The sequence below is a fragment of the Grammomys surdaster genome, unplaced genomic scaffold (assembly GCF_004785775.1).
Source record: "Grammomys surdaster isolate TR1022 unplaced genomic scaffold, NIH_TR_1.0 132, whole genome shotgun sequence".
In the NCBI taxonomy this organism is placed as follows: Eukaryota; Metazoa; Chordata; class Mammalia; order Rodentia; family Muridae; genus Grammomys; species Grammomys surdaster.
In genome coordinates this window covers 6,397,605-6,423,491 of record NW_021604590.1, presented here as the reverse complement: position 1 = coordinate 6,423,491, position 25,887 = coordinate 6,397,605, and the positions used below count along the sequence as shown (strand labels likewise).

The following is a 25,887-nucleotide window of genomic DNA, read 5'->3' as shown; positions in this document are numbered from 1 at the left end:
ATCTATGAATTTCAGGACTCTACCACACGGAGTGGAATTATATAGTAGTCATTCTGTAACTGGCTCATTTTACTTAGGGTGACGATGTTAGGGTTTTTACACCTTACCATTGCACAACAGTAGATGGTGAATTGACTTTGACTTAAAAGAAATAATTTTTGGGGGTTATGAGACAAGGTCTTGCTGTGCAGCTATGGTTGGTGTGGAATGCGCTAGGTAGACCACGCTGGCCGTGATATTGTGGTCTTTCTGCCACTGCCTCCTTCGTATACACTGAATAGTATCCACTACTTCTGAATCTCGTGTGATTCCCCACTGTTCGCTTGACAGACATCTGGGTTTTAATGACTTTGCACTACTGTGGGCACTGCTGGAAGAGATTGTCTGATACCCAATCTGCTTCCTGAGTGCACACAGACCTAGAAACCGAGTCGCTGGATTGTATGTGAGAGATCCATGCTGAACGTTCCAGAACTGCCAGAGTGTTTTCCACAGAACAAACACATCATGCTTTTCTTACCAAAGAACACTCAAAAGATTAAGATGTGGAACTCGTGAAAGAATCTGGCATGTGTAATTTATAACTGCACAAACACATGGCAAATTCAACTGTCATTCATAAATACAAAATTTTATTTGCACTTCATTAGTGTAGAAAGACCACGATGCTTCTCATACCACAACACTCAGGACACACCAAGTTATTCAAATACATACTTATTTACCTTGACTAAACAGAACAGTGCAGTTTAATAAAAGATATACCAAAGATAGAGTTCACAAATTCCTTATCAGACCAGGAAAAAAAAAAACTCTCAAGGAAAAAAAAAAAACAAGAAAACTCGAACACAGTCTAGGCTTAATAGGAATAAGCTTCACCATCAAGGGGAGAAGTTTATCATTACAAAGATACAGAATGTTTAGGCAAATGCATGTGTCTTCTTTGATATACTAAAATGTAACTCTTAAAATCCCTTTAAACAGGATTTGTGTAGGACAGCAGTGTGATTTTAAAATCTTTTCTATAGTTTCAAAAATGCTTATTTTTCTTTATCTCTTTCTTTCTTTCCTTGTGGCGATGGGGACTGAACCCAGAGCCTCATGTACCCTGGACAAACGCTCAAATACTGAGCTACAATCCCAGCCCTTCGGTTCTTTCTCTATTCAATCTTTTTCATTCTTAAAAGCAGGTCACAGCCAGTGGGAAACCAACCCCCAGGATTCTGCAACCACGGGACCAAGTCCAATCCAGTCCCCTATCCAAGAAAACCTTCTCTCTACATAGCCCATATGCAATTTCACTGGTGGCTTGTGAAGGGAGCTTTGCTTTGGGGCAGAGACACTCCAAACCTCGAGATGTTACATGGAGAAAGCCTCATAAGTAAAGAAAAGGCAGTTGTCATGTCTTCCTTTTCAAAAAATCTTCAGTTTTGTAGATTTTCATTGAAACAGCAAGCGAAGCACCAGGTCCTCTATTCTCAGCGGAGTGTCTGCCTTGTAGTGTAATCAACAAGGACATTTATAGTACTCGAGAAATGTTACATCTTTCTTCTCTCCCATTCTTCATATTACAAGTACTACGTCTCCCAGTGTGTACACTAGACACTGGGGTAATGAGGAAATATAATTTGAAGGGAAGTGTGTAACTTATATAACCCAACCTTACCCAGGATTGCATATTTGCATATTTACAAGTTAGTGTATAGCTGACTTGGGTTACAAAGTGCGAAAGGAAATCGTCATGTGATTGTAGTGCAGAACAGAATGTTTTCCCCCTTCTAGGAACTGCTTGCACCATCTCCAAAGTATCAAATCAACAGCATCGGACATGTGGTCTGGGTGGAGGCAGCTCTGGTGGGATCTCGGGCTCTGGTTGTAGAGAAAGGATGCTATTGGATAACTCGTTTCTCAAAACATCAAGAGGCATCTAAAGGAGAAGAGAGCACAGATATACCTCAGTCTTGAAAGCAAAAGGAATGTTTTAAAAACTTTGATTTCACGTGTATGGGTGTGTTGTCTGCATGTATGTCTGCGTGCCACATGCCCATTCACCAAGGAAGCCAGAATGGGGTATTGGATCTCTGGTATCTGAAGTTATTAAAGGTTGTGAAATGCTAGATGGGTGCTGGGAATCAAACCTGGGTCCTCTGGAAAAGCAGCCAGTGTTGTTAACCACTGAGCCATCTCTTCAGCCTTGGAAGTATTATTTATAAGGTTCTTTGGAAGAGGCTGGGATGCAGCTTGGTGAGAAGTGTTTGCCCAGTGTGTGTGAAAAGACCCAAGCCTTGGTTCCTGGCAACATGATAAAAACCACCATTTCCGTGCACAGAATCTACTATAATGAAAACTCAGTGGAAAACTGGTCCACTGTCTAAAGAAAGAAGCAACTTCCACCAGGAACATAAACAAATGTTCACTAGAAACTTCTGAATCATGTCACATCTGTGAGATTCTATGGGCTGGTCCTCCTGGGGCCTTAGTGACATATTGGGTTAGTGCTTAACAGTTAGTCCTCTGTACTGAAGGTTCTAAACTGCCAGATTTAATGGGACTCTGAGGAAAATACCTAGAAAAAAAAAAAACTGTGTCTGTAATAAACATCCACAGCTGTCATTAAATGCCACAAAAATGCTGCAGCTGTTTTACTCTGTAAGCCATCTATCAATTTCAGGTGGTTTCAGAGTTCCTAGAATCACCTTTCTGGTGAGCATTAAATAGTGGCTGGAAGACATCCGATGAGATTGTTGCTGATCAGTCAGGCTGCCCAGCATCCTCTGCAAAGGTCTCTCTCTGGAGAGAGGGGCCTGAGAGAAGCAAGTGGCAGTGACCTTTCTCTAAGCTAGGAAGACTGCACAGTGCTCTAGGTCTCCATATTAAACTTAATTCTTGCAGTAAAGAAGGAAAAAAAAAAAGAAAAGGAAGTGTCAAATAAACATGGAGCTTTATTTACATATAGTGCTGGAGACTGAACCCAGGGCCTCGTGACTGCACACGACACTAAACTCTCAGCCCCAGTCTATCTATGTACACAGTATTGCCCAGGAATCCAGGGCCACAAGGAAGCTAGGCAAATGCTCTACCACTGAGCCATAGTCCAGCTTCTCACAGTCTAAGTCACCACAGAACATTCTATCACAAGGCAAAGCAAACAGAATGTCTATCAACCCTAAGGATTCCCCAAGTCCATGCATGAGCAGCAGCTACCATGGCAGCTAGCTGAGCAAGCACATCCATATACCCACCCACTCTTTTTTTTTTTACCTTTTTCAGAATATCATCAACGAGTTTCAGAAAGATCTCGTCCACATTGAAATTGTCCTTGGCACTGGCTTCGCAGAAGCGCATCCCGGTTATCTGCTGTGCAAACTGAGAAGACATGTGCCTGCTTTAACCATGAGGTGCCGCTTACACCGTGTGTGTGTGTGTGTGTGTGTGTGTGTGTGTGTGTGTGCCAGGCTGCACCTCTGACAGGACCACAGACTCTGTGGTTTACCACTAAGCAGGGTGGGGTGCAGGGTCTGAAAAGTCCCATTTATGCTCAAATATCAGGTTCATAGGGACAGCGAATTCCCGTAAGTAAACAGCAATGTATAGAACAGATCTCTAGAGATCTTTAAATCCCATTACGCGTGTAAGAGTCTAAATGTACAATGTATCTGACACTTAAAATGTATCATTGCGTCTCATGATTGGATCCTTAGCAAAAGCCAAGGCAGGAGAGATAAAAATCATGAAAGCAAATCTTATAACCTCCAAACACTTGTTCTGTATAAAATGCCAACTTATAAATAATACAGTATATATTAATGTGCTTTTGCCCTCTGCTTCAAAGTGAACCCAAAGAAGAAAACAGAAAGTTAACAATGGGAAGGGCGAGTCTGGGCAGTCACTGCACCCGTTGTACTTTGGCGGCACACTAGTGAGCTCTGAGAGGGCTGCAGAGCGCAGGCGCTGAGAGGGCTGCAGGGCGCAGGCGCTGCTTGGGAGCCCACACTCACGCACCTTTTCTCCTTGCTGCCTGGAGATTTCTCTGTCTGTTTCGCAGTCCAGCTTATTTCCGACCAGGAGAAGCTCAGCATCTTCGGAAGCATACTGTGGGATTTTTTTTAAAGACGTCACGCACTGACAGACAAATGCAAAGCTCAGGACTTGTCACCCGTTACTTATTGTGCCTTCTCTCCCACTGTCTCTGAGCATCATCTCCTGGGGCTGGACAGGGCTTACAGTGTTTTAGAAAGTACCTTCTGAGGGGCGTCAAGAATGACCATGGGCTTGGCTTGTCCCTGTCCCCAGTCACTCTTAAGACTGTTAAGAAAATTATTTAAAATGACAGGCAAAGCCATGTACTCAAAATGGTCAACTGTAAAAATCAAAATTCAACAAAGCGGAGAAGAGCGAAGCCATAGCACATAGAAACACGCAAGCCCTCCCTTCTGCTCTGGAACACTGAGTGACATGGGAAGGCCCTCCTGTAGAATATCTGTTGACATATTCGTGCTATAATGAAGTTAGCATTAACTCTACAATTGGGAAAAAAAAAAGAGGTTTTATCTTCAAGGACTTAAAAAAATGTAGGTACAACAGGATCTCTCGCTTTAAACAATATTAGTATCTCTTGAATAATTCACTCCTAAATGTGTACTTCTAAAACATCAATTGAAGTGACTACATGAAAGGAATCTGGGGAACCATGGTCAAAGTACTCTGGAGGCTAGGGGAGAGGGTGGGAGGCAGCAAGAGCACTGTCCTAACTGGCTGGCATATGGGACAGCCTGGCCCAGGGTGAGCATTTCAGAAATGATGGGTCTTTTTTTTGTTCGTTTTTTGTTTTTTGTTTGTTTGTTTGTTTTTGTTTGTTTGTTTTTTGTTTTTTTTTTGAGACAGGCTTTCTCTGTGTAGTCCTGGCTGTCCTGGAACTCACTATGTAGACCAGGCTGGCCTGGAACTCAGAAATCCGCCTGCCTCTGCCTCCCAAGTGCTGGGAATAAAGGAGTGCACAACCACCACCTGGCTAGAAATGATAGGTCTTAATGGCTTTGGTTGTGTGCACCTTTAATCCCAGTACTTGGGAGGCAGAGACAAGCAGATCTCTCAGTTCAAGGGGAACCAGGGAGGGCTCTTCTTTTCTTTACATCTGTGGTGTGTGTGTGTGTGTGTGTGTGTGTGTGTGTAGTCTGTGGAGGTCAAAGGACAACCAGTAGGCTTGGCAGCAAGCATCTTTACCAGACAAATCCTCTCACCCTCAAATGAGGGCCACCCTGTCAGTTTTTTCAGGGATTTGACTTTTTTTTTTGTTTTGTTTTTGTTTTTTAAACCCTGACTCTTGACTTGGGCCTGTGCACAAGTCTGACGGATGGGCTTTTGATGTCATCTTTCCCCTCAGACGAGGGTGCCTTAAGAGTTAACCACCATCACTGCATTTGAAGAGTTGAAGAGCAGACCACAGATTCCCTCCAATCATTTCCCCACATCTTCTACCATCTGCTTCTTTATCCCATAAATATCCCTAAACCTATCCGGGGGAGGTGTGTTTGGGACTAGGGTCTTTTCCATTCACAGCCCCCCTCTCTGCAGAGCAGGTGGAGGGCGAGGCCTGGCTCTGCTCAACTCTTTTTGGTTACTGAGATTTTCTGTGTAGCCCTGGCTGGACTGGAGCTTGTCATGTAGACCAGGCTTGTCTCAAATTCTCCAAGATCTGCCCACCTCTGCTTCCTGAGGACTGAAATTAAAGGTGCTTGCCGCCATGCCTGGCCCTCCTATTTCTTACATCCTAACACATGGTGAAGAGACACAACTAAAAACCTGAAAAACCAGGAAGAACCTTTTCCAGAAGCTGTAAGACATACAAACACAGTCAAGTCTGAAGTCAATTTTACATACCCTGTTTTGTGTGTGCTTGTAACATAAAGGAATTTGGGCCAAAACCCCTGAAACTGTGGTCAACTGTATCTATACGGTCACATTTCAATCCCAACTGCTGTCTTCTAAAGGTGCATTTGCTACACACATTTCAAGGAGGAAAACACAGTTCACATTACCAGGATTTTCTTCATTCAAAATCGAGTAAGAACTCAATATTCAGCTGAAGGAAATCTCTTGTTCAAAATGAGGAACAGAAAGATGTCCACCATGCTGAGGATGACTAGACCCCCGGACCACCCATGGGCACCTCAACTACACAGAGTGTCCACATGACTTTTCTTGTTGAGTGAACTCTGAGGAAGCAGCAGACGGAGCAGGAGTGAGGATGGGCTTTGAAACCATGCAGTCCATGGGACTGGTATGAAAGCTGGCTCTTGGTGGTATGTGTAATGTATCCCACCAGTGCCTCATCTGATGCAAGGCTGTTGCATTCTGGGTAATGTGTCCCACCAGTGCCCAGTCTGTAGCGAGGCTGCAGTATGGCTTAGATGATGTTCAGTCCAGTACAGATGCTGCATGTTCTGCTCCCTTTAACGACACACACAGGCTGAAGGCCACGATGGGGAATATGACGCTTACCTTATCAATCATCTTCATCCACTTTGGCAAGTCATCAAACGTCTCTTTCTTGGTGATGTCATACACAAGTATGATCCCCTTGGCACTTCTGTAATAGGCTGAGGTAATGCTGTTAAATCGCTCCTGCCCTGCTGTGTCCCTAGGAAACAGCAGTAAAAATCAGTTCTCAAACCAGCAAGGTAGCCAACTCCACCTTCTAGTGCAAACACTTGCTGTGTACTTCTCCATCCCAAGGGACAGGATTCCGGGTGGTTCTCCTCTGAGCCTTACAGGTGGATAAGGAAAAGGTCAGGCTGATCTACACCATTAGGAGACACACGGTGTATGGATTAACAACTAAATTGCACGAGTGGAGACAGATTACCCACTGAGATCAACAACCTTTTCAACCTGCCGAGCTCCATCAGAAAGCCACAACAGGAATGTCAGGACATCAAAACACGGGGTCATGTGCGTCTTCAAAACAACAGGGAGATGCAGCACATACAAACCCCCTCAGTTCCCACTCCCCACGGAAGCTCACTCTCTGACCTGCTTTTGGTGCCTGACTCTGAATGCCTGGCAGCACGAAAAATGTCCTTAGGATGACTATTCTGCGTGCCCCCAAATACTCAGGTTACTTTCTACTCCTCAAAGCTACTATATGCTAAACTGTGTCAACCACACACGACTGAGCAGCAGGGTAAGAGAAATGTTGATTCCCTTCAACGGGTTATTAGCTAACTACCTACTGCACATCAGTAAAGAGCCACTTTATTTTTTTTAAAATTTTAAGTATTTATTTTATTTGTATGAATGTTTTGCTGCATGTATGTACATGTACCTTATATGTGCCTGGTACCTATGGAGGTCAAAAGAAGGCATCAGGTCCCTTGGAACTGGAGTCAGGGATGGTTGACAGTCACCACGTGGGTATTGGGAACCCAACCTGGTTCCTTTGCAAGAGTAATAAGTGATCTTAACTGCAGGGCTCTCTCTCTCTATCCACAAAAGACCCATGAGAAGAACACTGGTTATAAGATAATCAACTGTTGACAACAACTGCATGATGCTGGGAAGATAAAAGAAATCCATATGCGCGCTCTTTCTCCGCCTTCACCTCTGGGAAGACGAGTTTTCTTTGTAACGATAAAGATCTCATTGCTGAAAATTTGTGTTTTGCTGTCATGGGGTCTTATTCTCATTTCTGTCTTTGCTTCTGGTACAAACTGAAAAGTTCCTGAAATTCCTTTTTTCCTATTTGGTAATACAATATTTAAAAAATATTTATTTCTAATTATTTGCATGTATGTGTGTGTACAATGTCTGCCTATGCACCTGAATGTGGTGTCTAAGGCTTCAGACCGCATGCAGACAGAGTTACAGGTCTGTGTAAAAGGAACCAGACTTGGCGAAAGGAACCAGACTGTGTTTCCTCTGGAAGAGCAGTGACAGCTGGGCACAGTGACAAACGCCTTCAATCTCAGAACTCGGAAGGCAAAGGCAGTTTGAGGCCAGCCTGGTCTACAGAGGGAGTTCCAGGACATAGGAGACTCTTTCCCAAACAACAACAACAACAACAACAACAACAACAGAGCAGTGTGTACTTAAAACTTCTGAGCCATCTTTCCAGCCTTGGTTCAAAGATTTTTATTTGCTGTCTAATACATTCATGTAAGTGGCACTAATTTGCAGGGCAGGGAACCAAGTTTAATATGAAATGTTCCACCTCTTCCAAGCAGAGGTCCAAGGGAAGCATGAGAGCATCTTTAATACCAGTTGAGACAAAACTCCCCTACAGTGATGACTGGGTTCATGGATAATGACATGGCCTGCCAACCAACCTGTCAATCCTACGTCCTGTCTCAAGGCAGGAGACACATTTCAAAGGCTTCAGGTCCATTTCATCACAGTAACTTGAGAGATGGCACAGCAGTTAAGAATGCATACTGTTCTTACGGAGGGCCCATGTTTGGTTCCCAATACTCAGATCAGATGGCTCACAACTGCCTATAACCACAGCTTCAGGGGATCTGACACCTTCTTCTGAACTGCACAGGCATCTGCCCTCATGTATACAGATTCATTCACACACACACACACACACACACACACACACACACACACACACACCTGTAAATACACACAGAATTCAAGAAACTACATACTACTTACTGGGCACATTTTGTTTTAGTGACACACTGAGTAGAAATACTTAAGTACTGAGGAAAAATGGTGCTTTAAACACAATCAAGGAGTTAAAAAGGTGTCAGTAACAATATGTAATGTTAAACCACGACAGACAGCTGAAGCTTGGGGATTCTAAATGTGTAAGACTCTTCTGTATAGTATTTTCATTAGGATGACCACAAAGAAGAATAATCAAGAAGAATTGCAGTTGTTTACAGTTCTTCTGTGGCAACCAGGGAGGGAAAAGCTCTGCCCTATGCACTACACGGGACCCCTGTCCTGAGATGGTGCTCCAGCTGGTGACAAAAGGAACAGCAGACAACACACAAACGCACATCCCTGCAATCTAAAAGTCCAAACATGTTCCAAGACCTTTCTGAGTACCAGCATGCCGCTGTCACACATGAAAAATAATACATGTGACCTTGAAAGATGCAGGCAGACTAGAGATACTTCGTAATACTATCTTGGGCTGGAGAGATGGCTCAGCAGTTAAGAGCACTGACTGCTCTGCCAGAGGTCCTGAGTTCAATTTCCAGCAAAGACCTGCAATGGGGGTTCAATGTACTCTTGTGGCATGTCTAAAGATAGTGACCATGTATTCACATATATAAAATGAATAAATAGATTAAAAAAAAGACATGTATCTCCAAATACATGTCAAACAAACGGGTTTCATGTTTAGACTTGGGACCCACATCCAAGTCATTTTCATTGTGCCTATGCAAATATATTAGAAACATCAGTGCTTCCAAGGATTTTGGATGAAAGTGTCCGATCTGTACTTTTATCAAAGACATAATAAAAAGGGAGCCTGACACCACTGCTCTCTGTACCAGCAAAATGAGTAAAAAATTATTTTTATCGCTGGGCTACTCCTCTGGCTCATTTTTTATCTTTTAAATATAATATTTCAGAAGAAAGTCTTTTGAGTACGGCATGATTAATCATATAGCTGGTGTATTATAGAAATAAGATCACTCTGAGAATCCCTTCAGAAAACAGAGGTTGTGATGGACTGTTAACTTTATCAGGGCACCGGTGAGTCATACAGCCTCCTGCAAGGGAATGTCTGCAGAGAGACTTAGCTAACAGTAAGCCCAGTACTGAACAAGTGACACTTTGGTGGGCTGGGCACTCAGTCTGAATAAAGCCAGGAACAAGGAGAAGGTGGCAGCTGAGCACCAACATTCCCATTCTGTTTCCCGGGCTGCTGAGACTGGAGCAAGCAGCCCCTGGCTTCCACCACACGTCTTTTCCACTGTGAAGACTGTACCTCCTTAAACCATGAGCCAAGACAGACCGTCCTTCCTGAAAGTTGCTCCTGTTATGTACATTTTAAAAGGAAGGAGGAGGGCTGGAGAGATGGCTCAGCGGTTAAGAGCACTGACTGCTCTTCCAGAGGTCCTGAGTTCAACTCCCAGCAACCACATGGTGGCTCACAACCATCTGTAATGGAATCTGATGCCCTCTTCTGGTGTGTCTGAAGACAGCTACAGTGTACTCACATACATAAAATAAATTAAAAAAAAAATTTTAAAAGGAAGGAGGAGCTTCTTAACCCAACACTGGAATAATCCAACACAAGTGTGAAATTAGCTTTTTAGTAAACCCAGAACACACCACCACTCTTCCCCAGTGATTGTCGCCAGTGCCACGTCGACAGCTGCAGACATTTATCTGCAAGAGGGCAGAGGGCAGTTCTGGGGACTAAGAGAAAAGCAGTCTGAGAATCCCATGTGGCTGAATACACACAACCAACTTCATGGACCAGGTTTCTATAAGGGAAGCCAGGAACTGATCAGATCCAAAGCCACTCTAAGAGAGGTCAGACATAACCAACAAAAGGGACTTGAACATTTAGATATAGCTTTAAAAAAATAAAGCAACCTTATTCTAATTGTGTATACGTGTGAGAGTGCCCTTACAGGCCAGAAGATGTCATATGTTCTAGAACTGGAACTACAGGCAGCGGTAAATGAGCTGTGTAGTGTGGGTGTTGGGAACCAAACTCAGGTTCCTCACAAGAGCATAGCTGCTCTTAACTGTCAAAACATCTCTCCAGCCCCAGGACATAGTCTGCCTGTGACCCACTCAAACCAGCTGTCACACATTCTAATATTAGCTCCATTACCCTTCTCAGGACAAAGAACAACAGTCACAGAGATGGACATGTCCTGAACCCTTCAAAAGCTGTCTTTAAGGAGCTTACGGTGAGAAACAGCAGCTTATGTTAGAGACTAAAATTTTATGTATATTGGTGTTTTTCCTGCATGTATATGTGTGTACTATCTATGTATGTGCTTAGGGCCCAAGGAAGTCAGAAGAGGGTGTTGGATCCCTGGGACTGGAATTATTCAGTTGTGAGCTACCCTGTGGGTTCTGGGAATCAAACCCAGGTCCTTTGGAAGAACAGCCAGTGGACTTAAGTGCTAAGCATTCTCTCTCTCCAGCCCATGAAAGCTAATCTGATGGACAGCGATGAACTATTATACAAAGATTGTTACCTTGTTTGTGGACTAGTGTAAAAAATATTTTTTGTTATCTAAGTATTTAGGCAAAACTGTTAGAAACTAAACCATAAAACCCGAGAAGCCCTTCTGTGGGTTACACAGTTGCAGATGACCAAATGAAAGCGATTACCTCAGGACGCCAGTCGAGCAAGGCTGGCTTGGCTGCAGCTGTGCCCCAGACAAGGACATGGATGAAGGATGGAGACATGCCACTAACATTCAAGCGTTAGATGACCGGTGATACCACAGATGCGGCAGCGATTAACGCAGATGAAAGCAAACACACACAGACGGTGGACAGACAGTCAGAGCTGAGGGCGACCTGCCAAGAGGAGTTAGTAAGCTGAGTGTGTTGCACCACTGTCTTGAGAACCACAATGCATTCTCCAAACAGCTGAGCGGGGCTACCACTAAAGGACACGGGCCAGACCCCACCCTGTCTTCCACAGAGGCGACCAGTAACATCAGTCTAGCTGCCACTGTGGGTTGTTAATAGGGAAGAGAAGATTTAAGCACTGACTACTGTTAGAACACAGCTGGTCTGGCCTCCTGTTCCAACGCTGAACTGAGGGTCTTCTCTCATCGGATGGGGTTTCTGGGTCCACTTCCAGAAGAGGCCCCAGTTACACGGCATCTACAAGCCAGCAAGAAAGGGCACGCCTACCATACTATGTCCACACTGCACCAGCACAAGGGCCCTAGAGCTGCTTGTGTAGGTGATGTGTTTCCCCCACCTCACAATATGGTTATGAACATACTGGGATCTTTTGAGGACCATGCAGTAATTTAAAAATACACAAAGACATGCCTCCCCCGCAGCAGCCCAGGGGGTGGAAGCCAGGATCTTGTACATGCCAAGCAGAGAGGTCTAGCACTGAGCTGCATGCCAAGTGCAAGGCAAACGATGAAGCAACCATTTCACTGATGGAATCTGGAGACAAGTCAATGATTGGAAGATACAGGCAGAGAGGCTCCTGCAGCTCTCAGGAAGGTAACATAACACCCATGTGCAAATGAAGTGTGAAGGGAGGAGGGGCTCCCAGGAAGTGCTGCTCATCTGATTTTAAAGGGATCGAAGGGAAGAAGGCAGGTGAGAGGGCTCAGGGTTCATTTTAGTGGCCAAGCGTGTGGACTGCTAAACATACAGGGCATGACTGGGACGGACTGCTACTTACCAGATCTGTAATCTAATCTTCTTTCCTCTTAGTTCTACAGTCTTGATTTTAAAGTCAACACCTGCAGAGAAAACAAATGACTATGAAGCAAAGCAATAAAGACACAGTGTATCAAAGAGCCCTGCTTATGTGTAGAGAAAACAAATGAATACAAGCAAAGCAATAAAGACATAGTGAGACACAGTGTATCGAGGAGTCTTTCTTATGTGTGCCTCTCAGAAAATAAAAAGAATCTGTATGGCAAAAATTCAAAAGTGAGAGGTCAAGGGTGCCCTGGTCTCAGTGTGCAGAGGCCTGCAGCTGCAGGGCGTTCTTGAGCTCCACACACAGCCTAGAAGCCACCCACCCCCGGCTTATCTTAGCACCTAATTTATGACTCTTGATTTCAAACAGCCTTTGTCTGAATCTAGAAGTTACTAATATATTAAAATTGTTAGCCCTCACGAGTGTTGGTAAGAATGAGCATGACTCAGTATATTACAGAGGAACAAATTGTTATAGAAATGTTTATAGTATGCCAGGTTAGGTAGGCAGCCTGGACTCCTAGTCTCTCAGGAGGCTGAGGTAGGACGCATGTGAGACAGGCTGCATAGCAAAATAAGACCTCAGCACAAAAAAAAAAAAAATCTACTCATCTGATTAGCATATTCAGTTTTAATTTTTATTCATTTTTAATACCGCAACCAAACCATCACATACATTTTTCTTTTTAAAGTAAGATCAGTAAGCTTCAAATAAATTGCAAAAAAAATTCAAGTTTCATTTGTATATCTCATCTGACATCTTTTACAGTTATAGAAAAAAGTATTTCAAGCCACACTTTTTTAAAAACACAGTATTTACAAGTAGAGAAACGAGATCCTCGCTGACTACAAGCACTGGAAACATTTCCCTGCTGGGTCTACTCCCCAGCAGCCTCCAGGCCCCAGGCGGATGATCCCAGGCAGCAGACATGTGCAGGTGGGACAGCCAGCACAGTGACTCTGCCTGTCCTCTGGTCATCCATTTTGGGACCTGAGGCAGCAGTGGTCAGATGAGGATCTGAGATGAACAGAAAGACATGTGACTGGCTTTAAAATTAGCAACACAAGACTTGTTTATAAGACTGAGCTGGTGGGCAGTCCCTAGATATATGACACAAAAGTTCCATGAATATAAAATGTCACAGAAGAATAAAAGAGACAGGTCTCCCGTATTTCAGTTCTTCTTCTTAAATGTTTGTTGTTTGCTTTCTGTTTGAATCAGGATCTCTCTTTATAAACAGCCCTGGCTTCCTTGGAACTCATTCTGTACACCAGGCCGGCCTTGAACTTATAGACCCTCTCTGCAGGGATTAAAGGTGTGCATCACCACAGCTGGCACATTTCAATTCGTAATTCTTTACACCAGACTGGCAAGGCTGACTAACAAAACCACACTTTCAGTTCTCCAGCTAACTGCTTCCCAAAGTCTACTGGCTCTCGGGCATAGCTGGGAACCCAGGAGCAAGGAGCAGGTCTGAGCAGTCCAAGACACCTAAATGACTCAATGGGGAGATGAGCACCTTAAAGTGGCAGCTCCTTAAAGTGACACCTTGAAGGCAAGACCACACTGCCGCTCTGACTATTCAGAGGCACATCCTGGTGACAAACCACTGTCTTTATAATAGTACCCTGAAAGTGTGTGATGTTAATTATAGATCAAATTCAAGGTGCCATGACTGCTTTATTTCACTTTTTAAAAATTAAATTACGGGCTGGAGAGATGGCTCAGAGGTTAAGAGCACTAACTGCTCTTCCAGAGGTCCTGAGTTTAATTCCCAGCAACCGCATGGTGGCTCACAACCATCTGTAATGGGATCTGATGCCCTCTACTGGTGTGCATAAAGACGGTGTAAAATAAATAAGTAAATACATCTTTTAAAAATTACTTGTTATTTAATTTATTGTGTGTGTGGCTTGTGAGAGTGGAGATCAAGAGGACAACTTGAAGGAGTTCATTTTCTGTACAGTGTGGGTACCAGGGGGCAGGTTATCAGCCTCCAAGTCGAGCCCTCACACACAGCCACCCTCCAGCCTCTTTGATTTTATGCTTCCCTCACTTCAAATGAATGTTTTCAGACTCTGAGTTAAGGGGACAAAACATTTGTAAATATGCTTACTGAAGAGGATTGGCCAGTGACATCATCTTTCCTGAGGTCTGCTTTCAGTCGACTGACAGAACGCTTCATAAGGCCAGTGTAGGTTGTCTGTGTCCTGGGGACACAGTAGTTTTCTCTGCTATATCATGCTGGGGCCTGCATGTGTCCTGTGCTCTCCACTCCTCCTCAACTAGCTTGAAAAACCTGCCTGTTTTAATAGCCCTCCATGAGGATCATGTCTCTAACCATGAAGCTTAATGAACAAAAACAAAAGGATCAGGCACTAATACTCAGAATCTGGAAATGAAGCTGGGTATCAGATACTGAACAGGACAAGAAATCTACTCGGCCACTGAGAAGAACTGAGTGTGCCCACAGAGTAACCACAACCACAACCACATCATAGACGCGACAGAAAAGTCCCAGTGCAGTTAAGTGGCTAAATCTCTAAGTGTATGAAGCAGGGCCAAAATGTTGCTAAGTGTAACTGTTGCTCTCAGTGAGGAGGGCCCAGGTTTAGTTCCTAGCACACACATGGCAGCTCACAACTTCCTGGATCTCCAGTTCCAGGAGATCTAATGCCCTCTTTTGACCCCGGCAGGAGCTGTGTGCACATGGTGTACGTAAGTGCTACAGGCAAACCCACTTATAGCCTAAAATAAGTAAATCTAAAAACAAAACAAAAAACAAAACAAAAAAACCCAAGTCTATAAATGGTAACAGCTCATTAAAACTATCCCTCTCCAAAGTAAATAAATAAGCAAATAAGTGAATGGATGGATAGATGAATGAATAAATACAAGAGCCAGGTGGAGTACACCTTTACCCCAACACTGGGGAAACAGAGGCAGGTAGAGCTCTATGAGCTAGAAGCCAGCCTGGTGTACAGAGTGAGTTCCAGGACAGCCAAAGAAACACAAGGAAACTCTGCTTTGAAAAACCAAAAATAAATAAATAAAACTGTCCCCTTTAAATAAAATAGCTTCACTGTATCTAACAACAGCTCCAAGTAGCTTGTAATGATTGGAAACTTAATCCAACCTATGGCTTAGATACAAATCTTTGTATTAATACAAGTATACCATCGGACATGTCTAGAAACCCCACCTCCTAAGTATAAACTGACTCCATGTTGTATATCTGCAGCATCTGCAGGACACAGAAGACAGTAATGGTCCTTAATGAATCACAGCAAGTCATCAACAGTCTCAACTGTTTACAGGAGCTTTAGGGACAGTCATCAGAGACAGGAGTGGAGAACTACGTACTCAAGGGACAAAGAGACTGTCACCCTGTTGAAAAGAGTTTCTCGGAGGCTTCTTGATTAACTGGCAAGCAACATTTCTCACTAACCTTCAGCTTAATGGGGACAGTCCCTGCCCTGGGTCACACTGACCCACATTAACACACCACACACTTGGCAACAAAGTGCCTTCCCCTGCCATGCACTCTTAGAGAACCTTCTTGTCTGCCCAGAAACCTTTTAAATCCTAGAATTCCTAAGGAATCTTCCCTGACCACATCTGTCCCCCTCCTACCCCAGTTCCTGGTCTGGCACTCTTCTGGCCCTCACAGCATCTTTCTTTGTTGGCCTCACCCATAGGCTGTGTGATCCCAAAGACCCAGCATCCGTGGCTTCCTGCCCAGACTCACAGTAGGCCTCTTTTCTCCATTAAAAGCTGTGTATTCAAGGAGAAATGCTGACTAATTTAGGAAAAATTAGGGATATCCAGGACTGACCAGTTTGTTTGTTTGTTTTTAAAGAGGCAAAGGAGACAGATGTGAAATGGAAGCAGTAGATATGAACACTTGGGCACCAATGTGTGTGTGGGGGAGCAGACACATTTTACTTCCTGTATAACTGTGTAAAGGACAGGCAGCTTTACTAGACTGCCCACACTCAGCCCAGTGATCACTATGGTAACAAATTACTTACCCCGTCACTTACATGGAGTGGTTAGCCCCTAAGTAGATTACTCTGGTAACAGGGACCCACATTTAAGCTTCCAGTTGTTTAGAAATCTTCTGAAAATAGTTTAGCAATGTTTCCAGAAAGGACTCAGCTTACAGGGTTAGGATCCCTATCACCAATGCCAGCATGCGGTCTCTGAGGTACTGAGTCTCAGGCTCAACCTTCATTTGTTTTAGTAGCAATGACAGTTATATCTTTCATTTCTAGTGCCTTGCACCCCAAAGCATCCTGTGCTCACGGCAGCCTAGTCAGGTGGGCACTACCATATCATCTTGCAGGGGACATCGGATCAGAGACAGGAGGAGTAACTGAAGGACCACATGCTTACACAACAACAGCAGAATCCGGATTCAAGTTAACACTTGTGTGTATTCAAGTTCACACGTGAGTGTACAACGAAAGGTTGTTATAAGATCAGATGTGTAAATGGTATGTGGCGTGTTCTACAAATGGCCCATTATCATCATATCACCTCACGAGGCGAGCCTCTCTTTGTTCCTTTCTGGGTGGTCTTTCTTTTTTTTTTTTTTAGGTCACATTCTTAGTTTAGTAGAAAACTTTTTTTTTTTTGAACATGAAATGCTTTTTTATAGCATGTTTTACAAGGGGAGGGGGTAAGAGGGGTCAGGTGGTGGAAAAGTACAGAATCTTCTTGGCCTGTGCCTTGAAACATGTCATGGTCTATATGGTACACTGCCTTGAATTATGATCTATCTGCTATTCTTCAGAAGATATGCAGAAGGAATTGATGCCTAGGAAGGCCAGAAGGAAAAACATTTCCAAAACATTGTTTCTTTTGCTGGGCCCTAAGAAGTACAAAATGAAAACAGCAGAAATACACAGACTCCTCTTTCTTCACATTCCTTTCCTGTCCAAAGAAGAAATAACATTGTGGCCCACGTCTTTGATAAGAGGCAACCTCCCTGCTTCCCCGTCCAGTAGATCACCTTGCTTCTCTGCCAACCCAAGACCTTAGCTTGTCCCAGACTGCACTGGACTTTATCCAGTATTAACACAGCTATGGAGTCCTGGGCTCTGACACAGGTCTCCATGTAAAAGGTTGCAACACTATAGTTCCAGCACAGTACTTAGACAAACAATGTCAGCCACTTTGGACATTATATGCCTGCATTGACAGTGAGCGACTAAGGGAGGTGTCAAGACCATAGAGGCAAACCCAACACTGGGTGGGAGGCACTAAGTGTGTGACAGACAGCTCTATCTACTATTGTTAAAGGAAATGTGTTTCCTGCCCAAGCTGCATGGCCCATGAGAAGAGTAGGGGTGAGTCGAGCCTATACACCATGAAGGAGAGGGAGATGCGGCTAGCTGCCTCCAGACCTACACAATAACATTGTATCAGTCCCAGAAAGTACCTTATGGGTGAAACCTCATGGGTTTGGCTAACTTTTCTTCCCTAAGCTGTGTTACTGTGAGGATTCAGTAAAACTAAAAATAATATTCTAATTATGAAATCTTGTGATCATTTCTGAGAAAGACTCTGAGAAAGAGCAAAACTGGGGATGGGGGAGGGCTGGACAGAGGGCTCAGTGGTTTAAGAGCACTGGCTGCTCTCAAAGAGCATCCAAGTTTGGTTCCCAGCATCTACATGTTAATTTGCAACTATCTGTAACTACACTTCAAGGAGACCTGTCAACTTTTTCTGGCCTCTAAGAGTATTGCATACATGCACTGCAGAGACATACTTGCAGGTAAAACACCCACACACATAAAATAAATCTTTAAAAAGGGAGCAGTGTAAACGGACCATGCTTTGTTACACGAGCTCTCTGAGCTGTGGACAGCACAGGTCCATCTGCAGCTCTGCCTTCCCTTTCATTCTGGCCTTGACAAATGCAGACCACCCTGGGACGACTCTCCCCTCCCCCTCAACCCCCACAAAACAAAGGACACAGCCGCACACGGGAGAACACACAGCTCCAAGAACCAATAGCCAGAGCAACCACACAGCTACAGCTACACAGCATAGGGCAGGGGAAGTGGGGATTGCTGAGTACCCACACCTCCTGGAGGGAGTTCTGTTTTCACAGAAGTACAGAGGAAGAATCTCAGAAAATAGTGTGCTTCTCCCTTTGTAAGTAAAAGAACCAAGAATTGTTCTGGTGTTTACTGTGTTCTAGGTTCTACTCTAAGAGTGTAATGCATCTTATTTCATTGCTGTGTATCCCTTTAGCGAACTTTATTATGCACAAGTAAATGAAACCTGACACCAGTGGGCGTCTGCTACTCCTTGGGCCACAGACCACACCAGTTCTAACTCCAGAGAAGAAGGAAACATTTACAGAGGGAAACAGCTGGGGTAAACCAGGTGCTCAATCAGCTTTACTGAGAGGCTCAGTGCAGGGACTGTGAGGTGGTTGACTTCACCAGGACTGTGCCTGACACTTGCTATTTCTTACTCTACGATGTACACATACACTGTGTGCGTCTTTAAAGAGTACAGATTTCCTGGTGGTTTCTGCATTTTAGCACTTATATAGAAAACAGAATGATGGATTACCTTTCTGTGCCAGGTACCTAAGACATGGTACCCTGTTTATTCCTACATTGTGAACTGGGGAGAGAAGATTCCCCCTAACCCACCCTTCCTTCTTTCTTTCCTTTCTTTTTGAATTTTTTCAAGACAGGGTTTCTCTGTGTAGCTCTAGCTATCCTGATACTCGCTTTGTGGACCAAGCTGGTTTTCAACTCACAGAGATCTTCCTGTCTCTGCCTCCAGAGTGCTGGTATTAAAGGCACACAATACCATGCCCGGCCTCCTCCAACCCTCTCTTACACTTACACTGAACTGCCACTTTCTTTGTGACACACATCCCCTCTGAGGGGGTAAGCCAGGTGTTAGCTTTGTGCCCTATTTGAGCAGCTCCCAGAATGGTCTGATGTAGATACACAGAACCCCTCAAAAATACCTATTAGTGACTACTGTACAAAGCCATGTTTTCTTTCCTGACAAGCCAATGTTTAGTTGGAACAACTTATCTGATGCCTAGGCAGTAAAACTTCTCTCACAGATCATTCTCAAAGGAGCCTCTTCGCTTCTCCAGCCAGTTCTAGGGCTTCCAACAGACTGCTTCTGGCTGACCCTACAGGCTGGAACAGGGGCCATCTCTACTCTGACCTCATAATAAATAGAAGCATAATAAAACGTTCCTTCTTCAGTGTGAGAAGCAGAAACAACAGGGAAGTTTTGGGGCCAGGTCTAATCAGATTTTTTATTTTCCCTATAAAACTGACTCCAAAATCAATAGCCTTTCTCTGAAAGATAGCTTTTAAGTAGACAGAAAGATAACCAGGTGTCACAGTGCAGTCATTGCACAAGCCTGTGGGCTTACACTAACCCCCTTAAATAAACCCAGTCACAGTGTACTACTACCCCCTGGGCCAGTGACCCAAACCTCAGTTCCACTCACTCTTGATTCTCCCTGTTGTCACAGTACATCACTCTGGAAGGGGATGGGGTGACTCCGGAGGTTGTGTTGTTTTTCTGATGCTTGGGAAGGGAATTATGGACATTCTTCCCTAGTTCTTTCTGTTTTATTTTATGTGCATGGATGTTTTTGCCTGCATCTGTGCTCCACATGCATGCCTGGTGCTCTCTGAGGTCAGAAGAGGGCATAAGATCTTCTAGACCAGAGTTGTATACAGATAGTTGTAAGCTGCCATGTGGGTACTGAGTACTGAACCCAGGCCCTCTGGAAGAGCAGCCAGTGTTCTTAACTGCTAAGACGCCTCTTTAGCACCCTTGGAAGTCCACACTTAAGTACAGAAGTGCAAACAAAGTAAAATCAGCTTAGAGTTTTAAGCCAGAATAGTTAGTTCATCTTGACTTTTCTCACCCAAATTTCATGTGGTGGTACATGACTTTAATGCCAGCACTTGGGAGGTAGAGGCAGGCAGATCTCTGTAAATTAGTAGCCAGCCTGGACTACAGAGCCAGTTCCAGGACATCCATTGCAGAGAAACCCTGTCTCGAAAAACAAAAGTCCCAGACTAAAGAGCAGAACAGCCAAATTCTTCCATACGCATTCTGAAACTTCTAGGTGAAGTTAGACACCTATGCTGACATTTATAGGCAAGCCAGATAGCCATTTCTACAGGGACTTAGTCATTTGCTTGTTTTATGGACCCTCAATTCTGTTGTCAGTTCAAGTATTCCAGTAAGGGTGGCCTAGCCCCTGTAGCCGAGGCACATCCCACCCCTGCATGATCTAGCAAGGACATCCAGGAAGGTATTAACACAAGAACTGTGGCCAATCAGTTAGCATCGCCTCTCTAAGTACTTAGCTGTCTTCTGAGATGCAACCTTTTCAAAGGTGGGGCTGGGAAGTTTTAAGTATTGCTGCAGAGGTCAGAGGTCCTCAGAGGGAAATTCAAAGAGCTTTAAATCTGCTATCTGATCTTTCCCATTTTTTTCCATCTTCTTCATTCTCATTCCCCCCACCCCCCTCCTCTCTTCTTTCTCTTTCTCTCTCAGCTGATGCTGGTGGGATTTTAAAATGTACTTACTTGGCAAAATAAAAGAATTGATGATCCTCCGGTGGTCTCTAGCATTTTTAAGGGGGAAATTATACTGTCCAGAAATAACAGGATTCTAGTTTAGACAGCTTTACATCGACTTACTTGTGTTCCAAAAGTTTTAGAACATTTTCAGATACATAATGAAATGAGAGAGATTAAACTGAAGTCTAAACACAACACTTATGTCTCACATGCCTTATAAATATTACAGGAAAGTCATTTACTGCAATACTTTAGAAGAGTGTCTAATCAGCCTGGGGCTGGAGTTACAGGCAGTTATGAACTACCTCATGTGAGTGCTGGCACACAAGTTCTGGTCTTCTACAAGTACAGCAACACTCAACCATTGGACAGTCTCGCCAGCCCCCAAATAAACACATTTTAATTGCTTAAAAAAAAAACCCCACAATACTTTTATTTAAACAGAATTTTTCTTTCTTATTTATTATTTTCAATGTGTATTTTGCTTGCATGTCTGTCTGTGTACCACGTGCATGCCTGGCTCCTGAGGAGGTGGTGAGCTTCCATGTGGGTATTGGAAACCGAACCTGAGTCCTTTGGAAGAACGAGTGCTCTTAACCACTGAGCCAACTATCAAGCCCTGAGCTATACTTTTAAAAAACTTATTTATACTAAATTAAGGGGATCCAGAACAAGGAAGATAGATCAGGAATTCAGAACTGCTTCTGTATTTTCCACCCAGAAAGTGACCATGTGAACTCACACATACCTAGGGAGTCACAGCACATAAAATATGTTTACTACAACATAGGTATCCAGGGAAGGAAAGTGGATCAGTATGTCAGACACTGTCTAGGCCAGAGGTTCTCAACCGGTGAGCCAAAAACCCTTGAGAGTTAAATGACCCTTTCACAGGGGTCGTTATGAATATTAGAGATCTTGCATATCATATATTTACACTGTGATTCCTAATAGTAGTAAAGTTAGTTATGAAGTAGCAACAAAAATAACTTTATGGTTGGGGGTCACCATAACATGAAGAACTGTATTAAAGGGTCATGGCATTAGGAAAGTTGAGAACCACTAGTCTAGGCAAAGAAGAAACTAGAAAAACTGGCACAGGAGCCTGTGAGCGTCAGCTCTGATGGGTGCCGATGTCCATAGCAAACAAGCTTTCTTTTCCTACCTTTCTATCTTCATAAACGCCGGCTGCCCCTTTATTAATTATTAATAACCATCGCTGATTATTCTGGTTGTATCAGACTAACTCAATTCTGCAAATACAAATCTACTTGAAAAATCATGATTTCCAGTAAATAACTGAAACACTGTAGCTTTTCACATCCTTGTGAATTCTATGTGCTTTCAACCCTATATGCCCCATTATTAATCATAATAATAAAAATATCAGCGTCTCACCAATTCAAACTTTACATTCATCTACCACCACAGATCCTAAGGAGTTCCACTGTTTCCTGTCACAGTCACACAGGTGCACAGGTGTCTGATTTCCTGTTTCAGGAGCCTGCCTTCTAGCCTCTGAATGACAGGTGCCATGTCCTTGCTTCTGTGACCCATCTTGATGTACACGTGCTCAGGGACTGTGGTCTCTTCCAGAAGCAGCTTTGACCTAGTCAAACATCAGGGAAGACACTCCTCTTTGTGGGGCTCTTGTACTAGGATGAGAAGGAACTAGAAAACAGGCCACAGGAAGACCTATGAGCTCCGTTTAGACGGTAGCTACAAGGCTATACCACACCCAGGGTCATATTTAAACAGCATTTTCTAAAGGAACTTAAGGAATGAACTCGGCTCCACACTGTTCTGTGGGAAGGAATCCTTTAACAAGCCCTCGGGCCCCAGCCAGGAGGCTTGTGCGTTAAGTACTCTTCACAGTCCGTGCTCCCCTCGAGCACTGTAATCTAGCTCCTACTGGCATCGCTTGCACACTGAGCCCACGCTAAGCTTCCACATTACCCCACAGGCAGCACAACACCCAATACACAGCAGGTGCTCAACAAACCACAGGCTCGCTAGGAAAAAATGCAACTCAGAGGCAGGAGCTAGAGAGGCACCTGTTAGCGTTTAGTGTCTTCAGGCTTTCGTTAAACTATGGTTACCATCTTTCTCTGAACTCTCCACAACAAGAAACAATTATTGAAATTAATTACTTTAGGTTGCATACGAAGTAAACAAAAACATTCAAGGAAAAAATTCAACCACCTTCAGTGTGAGGAGATACCCGTACACATGTAGATATAATTATGTGTGTAAGGAGGCCTGTTTCCGCTTATTTCCACGTAGTCTATGTAATCCCATGATGTCCAGGCTCCTTTCACTTTGCCAACAAGGGGAAAGCTCACAGGGCAAGCCCACTTTTCTCAGGAGGACAGGCCAGGTCTCCAAGCAGCCACTTCTATGTGCCTGTCCTAGGAAACCTTCTTAGAATGTGGATGTGCTGTCCTGAAGGACAGCTCTCTCCACTCCCTCCAAAACTTCACTCCCCTTCCTAGTGCTGTTATCCAATTTCCCTTCCACATTAAATAAAACCATTTACCTTTCAATTTTGCATATGTAAGTGTGGGGCTATAAAAAACTGGTAATTCTCAACTGCATTCAAGCCTACTGCACTTATGTCAGAAACAAACAAAACAATATAAGCCTCATTTCCTGGTTAATAACTCCCCGTGTACTCTTATGATCCAAGATTGGACATTTGCAGTGGGTATAATTATGTTACTGGGTTCTAATAACATGTCCCCAAGACAAACATTTAAAAAACAAACAGGGTAGATGGAGCATAAATATTTCCAAAATGGTCTGTTTAAAAAAAAAAAAAGGCATTAAGGGGCATACTCAAAAAGGAAATTTAAGTCAGTGTGAAAATTGGAGGTTTAATTTTCCTTTAAGTACTTAGAACTGTGGTAGTTTTGTTACCCGACAACTTACTAATTACGATCTAAATAAAAGAGAGGCCCTAGAATTCTCTACAGAATTCTCATCTCAAAACGGGAACCATCAATGGTTACAACGGAAAATATGTGTGTTAGTATTTAGCTTTTCAAACCTCCAAGCTGAGATTTTGTTTGTTTTGAGACAGGGTCTATCTATATAGCCCGGGCTGTCTTGGAAATCACTGTGTAGACCAGGCTGGCCTCAAACTTGGAGATCCACCTGCCTCTCCCGAGGGCTGGGATTCATAGGCGAGTGCTAGATCTTTTGACTCTGTCCAGTCCCTCCTGCTTATTACTCCGTTTCTTCTATAAATCCAACCAAATGAGAGTTTTCCAGGCTTTTCCATGGGCACAACTGTTTCCTATAACCCCAACAAACCTCTATGTCAAGCCCCGTCTATCCAGCGTCACTAAAAACATTCCTTTGCAGTTTCAAATCCAGATCCTGAGGAAGGTAACCGGAGCGTTACCTATGGATTTTCCGGTAATTCACAGAGCTCGGGTGGGTGCCAGGGAATCGTCCTCACTTTGCCTGTCCACCCGGTTATTTGAGGTCAAGGATAAACGCAGCTGAAATCCCTTTGCCCTACATTTGTGCACAAAACAAGAAAGAAACCGGAGTGCAGCTTTAGCGCGAACGGTCTCTGCAGTAAACTTCTTTTCAGTAAACAACGAAAATAGACGGAAAATGAGAAAGCAAACCCTGGTCCATCCCTCCAGCCCGTTAAACTGCGAGGTTCGGTCCCGCTTAGGATGGTGACCCCGGGGCACTGCACCGGAGGGTGGCCTTCGGCTCTAATTTCGGTTCACAAAGCCGTTTTTCCTGGGCGAGCTGGAGTAACGGACCGGGAGTTTCCGCAGATGCATCACTTGGACCTCATGACCGGAGAAGGCTCCAGGAGGGAATGTCGCAGCTCTAGGGGTCGGACACCCGTGGAAGGGCCACGGAAACACTCGGTCTGGCCCCGGGAAGAGGGCTGGGCTTCCACGGGAACCCGGGCTGTGCGCAGATCGGATGCCAAATGTGCCCACGGCGGGAATGGCTGAGTACCCGCGGAATGGCTCAGCGTGGCCCCGGGAGAGGGTCAGAGTTTCCACCGGGACGGGGACCGGGCCCCGACCTCCCCCAGACCCACCCTCCACAGGCCCGGCGTACCCACGGTGGACTTGCAGGCCTCGCAGAACGTGTCGTCGGTGAAGCGCTCCATCAGGCTGGTCTTGCCCACGCCGCGGGAGCCGATGATGATGACCTGCAGCTTGAAGTCGGCCGGCCTGGGGGGCTGCTTCCTCCGGCGGGCCTGGCCGCCCGACAGCGCCGGGGAGACCGCGCCCAGGCCGCCGCCCGCGGGCCGCCGGTGCAGCGCGGCGCTCGGATCCATGCACGCATACGGCTCGCGCTCGGGCCGCTGTCCGCGCGCCCCGGGCCCCTGCGCACCCTCTACCCACTCCGCGCCGCCGCCGCCGCCGCCGCCGGGAGTCGAGGAAGGGAAGCAGCTCCTCCGCAGAAGCGGCAGCAACATCCCGGACCGGGAGGGGCAGGAAGCTCAGGCGCGGCGCCACGCGGGACCGGAGCGCGCCCCCTTTCGGCTGGAGGACCGAGCCGTGCGCTCCGCTCCGTGGGGTGTAAGTGTGTGTGTCGTGGGTCGCTCTTGGTCACCCCTGTCTCCTCGGCCCTTCACCCTGCACAGTTCCCAAAAACCACACACTTCTTTTTAGCAGCCCGTTCCTGGAACATGTCTCGAAGTGCGTATAGCCTGTGATCACCGTCTGGAACTTAGGGTGTTCTGGATGCTGGGGGTCCGCAGTTTGGCCCATGCAGGGTTAGGGTGTGAACACCACTTTGGAGGAAGCCCACGCACCCTGGCAGGGGTGTGGTTCTGAATGCACTTTTCCTGTGTGGGGTCCCGAGGAATCAGCTATCTTAACTGGGTTACTGTCTTCCTCAGACACTTGAGTTACAGTCTGTTCAATTCAGTGAGCGACA

At 44.9% G+C, this 25,887-nt stretch overlaps 1 protein-coding gene across 1 annotated transcript; it reads right to left on the bottom strand.

Moving 5' to 3' along the window:
- Positions 1–610: 610 nt before the first annotated feature.
- Positions 611–25,373, bottom strand: Rab12 (RAB12, member RAS oncogene family). Its single transcript, XM_028762230.1, has 6 exons — positions 25,060–25,373; positions 12,359–12,419; positions 6,502–6,640; positions 4,003–4,092; positions 3,262–3,366; positions 611–1,927 (listed from the first exon to the last, which is right to left on the bottom strand). The coding sequence occupies exons 1-6, from the start codon at positions 25,280–25,282 to the stop codon at positions 1,814–1,816; spliced, it is 732 nt and encodes a 243-aa protein (XP_028618063.1). The 5' UTR covers positions 25,283–25,373; the 3' UTR covers positions 611–1,813.
- Between the last annotated feature and the right edge of the window lie 514 nt (positions 25,374–25,887).